Source organism: Bos indicus x Bos taurus, chromosome 5, assembly GCF_003369695.1.
Source record: "Bos indicus x Bos taurus breed Angus x Brahman F1 hybrid chromosome 5, Bos_hybrid_MaternalHap_v2.0, whole genome shotgun sequence".
In the NCBI taxonomy this organism is placed as follows: Eukaryota; Metazoa; Chordata; class Mammalia; order Artiodactyla; family Bovidae; genus Bos; species Bos indicus x Bos taurus.
Window position 1 is genome coordinate 114,026,341 of NC_040080.1, and position 8,476 is coordinate 114,034,816.

At 41.2% G+C, this 8,476-nt stretch overlaps 1 protein-coding gene across 2 annotated transcripts in view; it reads right to left on the bottom strand.

Annotated features, from left to right (window-relative positions):
* ZDHHC17 (zinc finger DHHC-type containing 17) overlaps nt 1-8,459 on the bottom strand; it is a 100,248-nt gene extending 91,789 nt beyond the window's left edge. The window contains exon 1 of one of the 2 annotated variants that reach the window (XM_027543306.1): nt 8,203-8,459. In XM_027543306.1, the coding sequence (XP_027399107.1) occupies nt 8,203-8,295 (93 nt within the window). In that variant the 5' untranslated portion in view covers nt 8,296-8,459. The remainder of the gene's footprint in view (nt 1-8,202) is intronic. The other variant, XM_027543307.1, reaches the window with a different exon arrangement.
* Between the last annotated feature and the right edge of the window lie 17 nt (nt 8,460-8,476).

Consider the following 8,476-nt stretch of genomic DNA (forward strand, 5'->3'; position numbering starts at 1 on the left):
CAAGTACCCTCTCTATGCATCAATCCTCTCCTTTGTAAAAGATGTATTTAAAAAGGTGTGGGAATTAAATGAATGAACATATATGCAAAACTGCTTAGGGCAGTGGCTAGCTCATAGTTATAATTTGATAACTGTTAGCAATTACACTTGTGATTATCAGAAGACTGAGGAAATAACATGAAAAGCACACAATACAATGCCTTATACCTTAAATCTCAAGTTAGCATCCTTCTTCCTTCTTGCACAAAAAAAGAAAAACAAGTAATAAAACTTTCCCCACATATCAAGTGTGTGTCAGAGAGGGGAGGATAAAGTATAGGACTGTTTATAGTATCACCTCTGAAAGTTTTTCAAAACATACGTACCACAAACCCAAATACTAAATTAGAAACTTTGAAAAGTGTATATGGAAGCATGTGTATTCTAACAAAGTCCTCCCTAAGGTTCTAATACACACACACAGAGAGACACACACACACAGACACACACATTCTTATGTTACCCAACCCATCTCCCAGGCTGATGGGAGATGAAGTTACTGCATACCAGCAGTGAATGGGATTTAATGCACTGAAATATATATTTTAACATAAATTTCTTGGAGTTCTTACACATTATCTAGATCTAGGGCTGGCAAATAGAGCCTATAATTCAAATCTGGCCCAGCACCTAAGTTTATATATAAAGTTTTATTGAAACACAGCACAGTCATTCAATCCCATATTGCCTACAACTGCTTCCATACAATCACCACTGAGCTGAGTCGCTGCTCCAGAGACTACATAGTCCACAAACTTGAAAATACTTTCTATCTGGCCTTTACAGAGAATGTTTCCCAACCGTAGTCTGGATTATTCATGCAGAATGCTATTCAGTAGCTCAACTAGAACATTTACTGTTAACAATGAGTGCAGTGTAATTACAGAGTCCCAAAGTACGTAAAAAACTAGAAGACTGGAACAAAGCAAATAAACAGTTCTTCACATTAAGAGTACAGAGCACAGAAAGTTTCCCTGGAGCATTCCTTCTTTATGGAAACTGTTCCTCCCCTGATTCCAAGCAAGAAACCTTGGCCAAGTTTACGCTCTCTCCCATGGTCATAGGAGTGGGCACATAAACTAAATCAGGATGACCTGATTCCACTTTCCAGTGTGGAATGAGGAAGACATGCAGTCCCTCTCTAATGGTTAGCTGAGATTTTAGATATAATGCTGGCATCCATGTCCCCACTGCAGAGAATACAGAACCTACTCTGCATAAGGAGAAAATGAAGCTGAAAGGCAGGGATGAGATGAGAGAGAAGACTGTCTTGGTGTCATTCTCGGCTCAGGTTCCAGTTATCCTTGAGCTCAGCTGCACTGCTGGCATCCCAAGTGTGGGCTATGTGAACGAGGAAATTCCCTTTTTTGCCCAAGGAGATTTTTAAAAGGCTGGTGACATTTGCAGTCCAAGGATTCTAACTAACACGACAAGCAACTTCTTCAGTCACAGAACGGTTTGTTCATTCAATCATTCATTCATCCATTCATTTATTTTAACAAGAATGAGAATAGTTCTGGTCACTGATTTTGTTCATCCTTCATTAAATCTTTCATAAATTAATAGATATTCATAATTAGAAAGTTGTTCTAAAAACCTGAACGAGGGTACAGTAACTTCTCAAACATTAGTTAATATTTCTCAGTTGACTGTTCCTAGTATAAAACAACTGAGAAAAAAACATAAGTTATCTGATATATATACAAAAAAACCCTTCAGGTATACTCAGCCCTACTGTTTCCATCTCCTCGATAATAATTGTCGATAATCAGAAAAACGGGCCTAAGACACTATAATATTCTGATTTATCAAAGAAAGATTCTATCATATTTAATATGTATTAACCCTAAAAAGTCAAAGTAATTCATTTGGCAAATCAACAACTGAGACAAAAACAAAAAATATTTTGTTAACCCTCTATAATTCAGGAAATTAAGTTTTTCATAATATCTCACAGAAAGTTCAAGTTTCACTCTACTTTCAAATTAGCTGCCTATAGCTCTATTTTAGGAGAAGGCAATATCACCCCACTCCAGTACTCTTGTCTGGAAAATCCTATGGACGGAGGAGCCTGGAGGGCTGCAGTCCATGGGGTCGCTAAGAGTCGGACACAACTGAGCGACTTCACTTTCACTTTTCACTTTCATGCATTGGAGAAGGAAATGGCAACCCACTCCAGTGTTCTTGCCTGGAGAATCCCAGGGACGGGGGAGCCTGGTGGGCTGCCGTCTGTGGGGTCGCACAGACTCGGACACGACTGAAGCGACTTAGCAGCAGCAGCTCTATTTTAAGGAGAATTTAACAGAAGATATCATCCTACAAATGTATAATTATTGCACTGGGTGAGAATTTTACGTGCAAATTTTGTAAATACAATACTGTCTTCAATCAATTTTTTAAATTCCACAGTTTAAACTATTGGATATTTTATTCTTAAATTATCTATCTGTAACAGAATCTAATTATAAAATAATATTAGAAATAGATGATGCTTTGAAAGAGAATTTCACATAACCTTGATATTGAAATAACATCTTTAAGGATTACGTGCCTGTTGGGAGTTCTGTTAAAGACTACATCTGTTAAAGTCTACATCAAGACACCTTAACTGACTAACCAACCCTAAGACACCCTTCAAGATACTCTCTAGAGGAAAGGAGGTCCACAATGCATTTAAAATTTTAACAAAATACACACTCACAGGTGCACCTTCATCTATCCAGAGGGGCCTGAAGGCCGCCAATTGATCTTTTGTTATTTTATAATGACTTACTCTGTGGTCTATCAAAGCATGAAGACCATACTTAGCTTTTCAATAAACCCTCTTAGATCAAAGCACACATCTTTAAGAAAATTGTTGTTGTTTTGTCACTAAGTCATGTCCAGCTCTTTTGTGACCCCATGGACTATAGCCCACCACACTCCTCTGTCCATGGGATTTCCCACCAAGAATACTGGAGTGGGCTGCCATTTCCTTTTACAGGGGATCTTCCCAACCCAGGGATTGAAGCCCATGTCTCCTGCTTGGAAGGTGGATTCTTTACCATTGAGCCACCTGGGAAGCCCTTGGTGTTGGTTTAGTTGCTAAGTCATGTCCAACTCTTTTTGAGCCCATGGACTGCAGCCTGTCAGGCTCCTCTGTCCATGGGATTCTCCAGGCAAGAATATTGGAATGGGTTGCTATTTCCTTCTCCAGGGGATCTTCCCAACTCAAGGCAAACCCGGGACCCCTGTATTGCAGGCAGATTCTTTACCAACTGAACTATGAGAGAATGGGAAGCCCTTAAGAAAATTAAATAGTGCAAAGAAACGTTTATAATAAAAAGCTGCCTGCCCATCCTCTCTTCAAACCCCAGACAACCAATTTTCTTTATCTTTACTAACTTATCACAACATTAACAGCTAACATGCATTGTGTTACCAAGTGCCAGACATAGAACTTTATATACGTTTTCTCATTTAATCTTCACAGCAGCTATTATGTCCCCATTTTAGTCTGGGAAACTGGAACACAGTACTCTGGAACTTGCCCAGAGTCACATGGGTAGCAAGTGGAAAACTAGGATTTGAACTGAAGCACTTGCAACCTATACACTCCTATACTTACCTACTGAACAGTCAGTCCACTCTTAATAAAAATTTTTGGGATAAGTCTCACAAATTAAATAAAAACAGTGATCAAAACAGTAAGATGGCACTTCTCACAATCAACTGCAATTTTTTTGTTCTACAGATCAGTAATTTTCAATTTTGGCTTTGCCACAGTTTATGAGGTCACCGATCAGTTGCATTTTCATTTTATGTATATTGACTCAGTGGTTACTATGCTTAAGGTATAGTATTTTTAAATCTAAATTACAAGTATATGGCCTATAGCTGAATTTTTGCTGAATAAAAAAAGGGATCAGATCCTAAAGACTGACAGAAAGACCTGTTTTGAAGGGAAAGAATGTGCCAGTAACCCATTAGAAAAAGAAAACCAATTTTCAGTACTTCAGTTTAATACTCTAAACAAAGAAAAAATGAGACATGAATATACACAAATGTAATGTGAAGCAAGAAAATTCAGCATTAAAAACAACGAGACACTAGAGAAAAGGCAGTAACAGAAGTTTTGAAATTGAGAAAGAAAACAAAAGGAAGCAATCAAGAGATGAAAGTTCTACGTAATCTAGGCAATCGAGTTCAAAGCTCTAAGTCAGCTCTTGCTGAAACAGAGAGCCCTTATGATAATGCTCTGCCTGAAGGGAGTATCATGGCCTCATCATATGAGAGAGCAGGGATGGCTTACTGAGGACGTATTAGCAAGTGAAATGGAAGGCTGGTGACAGACAGCAAGTCAGCTGGATCTACAGACCAACGTATGGTATCCATCTCTCCGCTTAAGTTAACCAGTTTAGATAACGGGAATCCAAACTTACTAACTGGCTACACTTCCCCTTTCAGCAGTTAGTTGGTTTCGGCTATCTTCCCAACTAGGTTATTAACTTCTGGACAGCAGAAGCTATTCATTACATTTTCACCCATAAAAGCTAGCACAGTGCTATGCATCTCGCAGAGAGATGATCAAGCCTATCAACCTTGAAAAATCACAACATACATCAGAACATTAAAGTTTGACGAAATCTGAAGACAGGATCTAGTCTAGCCTCTTTATCTTAAAAGCAAAGAAACAAAATATAATTTAAATGTCTACTAGCCTAAAATAGAAGAGCTGGGATTAGCACCCTAATCCCCTGATAATCAGTTTATCTTTTTCCAAATAGCCTCTAATTTTTTCCATTAAAATAAAAGTCTATCTCATCAGAAAACAAAAGTCAACAGCATCAGTACTCACTTTACGTCCAGGCCCAAGGCCCTTTAGATTTGGTTGGCAGTCTACGTGCCTAGATCTGCGATGACTGCTTTATAAACGTCATTCTACTTCTCACTCACAAGGACTCTAAGCGGTAGGTACTATGAACCTAATTTCATAAAAGCATAAAATGTAATTTGACCATGACAACAGTAAGAGGCAGAATCTAGATTTTCCATTTGTCACTAGTCTTGGCTTTTAACCAGTATCCTATACTGTTTCACATTGACTTTATCACGAATATCCCGAAGCCTCAAGATAAACAAATAATTAAATGACTTACTAAATGAATGGATTATTTAATTAACTGAAAAGTAAGGTTCTCTCACAGCAAATACTTCTAAAAAGGAGGGTTCATTGTTCATCTACTTACATAATCCCCTAAGAAAGGTTTTAACAGTGAGCAGTCTGCATATTAACAGATTTAAGGAATACTGTCTTTACCTCACAAATGATCTATTCAACAAATAGTGAGAAACAATTTTTGTGACACAGTGCTAAATTTGAACATAAAAAGTAAAATAAACTTGTTCCTGCAAGATCCTATTCCATTAAATTAAAACCCAAACAAGTTTCTAAACGATTTATCAAAATCAAATAAATATATAACACCACTCTCCTTCTGGTTGGAAAAAGGAGAAACATTAGCTGAGCACCTACAATGTGCCAGTTCTTAAAGCTCAACAAAGCTCAACAAAGCCTGATCCCTTAAGGCCAAATGAACTAGGCAGCATTTCCATTTTCTGATGAACAAACTGAGGCTTTAAGAGGTTAAGAACCTGTCTCAGGTCACTTGGCTCATTACTACAAATCCAGAATTGGAACCCAAGTTTGTCTAGCCAAAAGTCTGTGTTAGGCAAGCTAAAGGTACTATTATCCTATTTCTCACCAAAGCAAATAAAGGTTTGCTCAGTTTCTTTCCAAGGAAGAATGAAGACACTGCTTACTTTACCAACAAAAAAGGACACACTCTCACTTAATCCTTATTATAGCTTATTAAAATTATTACTTCATCCCATTATTAAAAATCATGAACCTAAAACTTAGAGAAGTAGCTTGCCCAAGAACACACGCAGAAATATCCCAGGTCTATTGCTTAGTCCTTAAGTCACATCCAACTCTTTATAACCCCATGAACTGCAGCATGCCAAGCTTCCCTGTCCTTCACTATCTCCCGGAGTTTGCTCAGACTCATGTCCGTTGAGTGGGTGATGCCATTCAACCACCTCATCCTCTGTTGCCCCCTTCTTCTTTTGCCTTCAATCTTTCCCAGCATCAGCGTCTTTTCCAATGTGTCGGCTCTTCGCATACCAGGTGTGAATGCAAAACTAACCACAGGAAAAATGCAGAAGGACCATAGCTCTGGTATTAAGAGTTATGAGCTTGAGACTCAAAATACCTAAACTAAGCGAACCCCGTGTTTGCCAAGTAAAAAGGAATGGTAACTGTCATGTATTTCAACTTTCACTGATGAGGAAGTTGATGTTCTAGTTAAGAGTCAATTAAATGGTAACCTGAAGCCTGGTCTCTGAATTTCAAGCCTACAGGCCATTCCATTACACCAAGCAATCTCTGGATTTGTCGCCTGTTGAAATTATTCCTAAAGTACCAAACAATGAACTACTTCACAAAGCAAAAGTTTATGAAGAGAGAAGAGTTATGTTAAAATACACAGAATCAGTATTTATGTATTTAAAAATACTTTCACAGGAATAGGTGATGAGAAATATTCCTTAGCAACATTTTCAGCGCATCTTCTGAAAACTTTGTCTATTTCTTGATATAATTTTAGGGCCGGAAGCGTGAACTAAAAGAGAGATGTCTCCAATGCCAATTCTGAGAATTTTTTTTTACCATTTGGTAAAAAAAGAACGTTTAGTTTTATTGTACATCTCTGTTTGTTAGAACAGAATAGCCTTTTCACTGAGTGGCCCAGGTATATGCCTAAGGAACTGTCCCACTGTTTTTGATAAGTCAAAGTGACAAATGAGAAGGTGATGAGTATTAGTATATAACATGGGTAAGTGCTTGTATTTATATTTTACTAAGTAATATAAGCATGCTATGGGCTTCCCTCCTGGCTCAGTGATAAAGAATCCACCTGCCAATGCAGGAGAGGTGGGTCGGATCTCTGGATAGGGGAAGATCCCCTGGAGAACGGAATGGCAACCCACTCCAGTATTCTTGCCTGAAGAATCCCATGATCAGAGGAGCCTGGAGGTCTACAGTACAAGGGGTTGCAAAAAAGTTTGTACCGGACTTAACCGCTAAACAACAAACAATAAACAGGGTATAATCTCAACTGCAGAAATAAACAGAATCATTCTAATGCATGATAACCAGTTAGAGGCTTCCATGTTTGTTCAGCCTACCACAACACAGAGATTGTCTTCATCCCTTAAGCTCATAAAAACTATACGAGTTTTTCAGGAAGCTTTGCCGCTGCCCTCCGCACATCACTGTGGATCATTTAAAACCGGAATGCATCAAGAATCGCTTCCAGGCCTGAATGAGCACTACCTCAGTTATAAACTAAGACATAAACACGTACAGAATGCTACTTATCCTGGAGCGGAGCACTGTTTACTTACAGGGAAGATACTCATGTGATGGGAAAACGTGTTGCACTATCCTCTTCTGGCTCCTGCTCCCCGAAAAAACAAGATACTTTGACAAGCTACTGTGAGCGTGGGTCCATTCCCAAAAGTTTCGACCTCTCTTTTTAATCGTTTAAGGATAAACGCTAAAATACGGACATCCAAAACAAGGTGCCCCTAGGTGCTGCCTATGGCATAACAGGAAGGACATCACTTTGGCCAAGAAACTGTGTTTGTACTCTACACACCTCCAGAGAGCCAAATGGGAAGAATAGACACGGTCGTTCACTCTGGTGAAGGGAAACTGAAGAAATCAAAACCAAACGCGCTTCCTTCTCTCCCCACCCCCGCGGGGAAGCTTGAGCAGAACTAGGGAGCTCAAGCTGCGGTTCCAAACCAGTACCAGGCCCCCGTCTCCACCGGACCGGCAAGCAGCGCAGCGACAGAGGAGACCCGTCAACACCTCCACCTCTGCCCTCCAGGCACAGCCAGGGACTGCGTCCCAGAGCACGCCCCGGCCGGGCCCGCCCCGCTATCTCCTCCTCCGTTATCCGCTCACAGCCCGCTCGGGCCTGGATCTGCCTGCCCGCCCTCCCCAACTTCGGCACGCTCCACTACCCCACACACGCAGGCCACCGCCCAGCCGCGCGTCCGGGGGCGAAGGGCCGGGGGGACCGTGGGCCGAGGACTGCGCTCGGAGCCGTTCCTCACCTCTGGATGGAGAAGGGGCACGCAGCCCGCTTCGCTCTCGTACTCATCCGGGCCGTCCGCCATCTTGGTGTTAAATCCCTCCTCCCGCTGCATGCCGGGAGAAAGCGTTTCACCCTCGCGGGGCTCGGGCGAGGCGGAGGGCGAGCGCGAGGGCGAGCGCGAGCCCCGCCGGAGGCGACGCGGTCGCCGCCTCCTCCTCCCCTTCCCCCCGTGCCGCCCCCTCTGCCCCCGCCCCCTAGGAGCGCGCGGGTCCCTGCGCGCGTGCGCGCGTGTC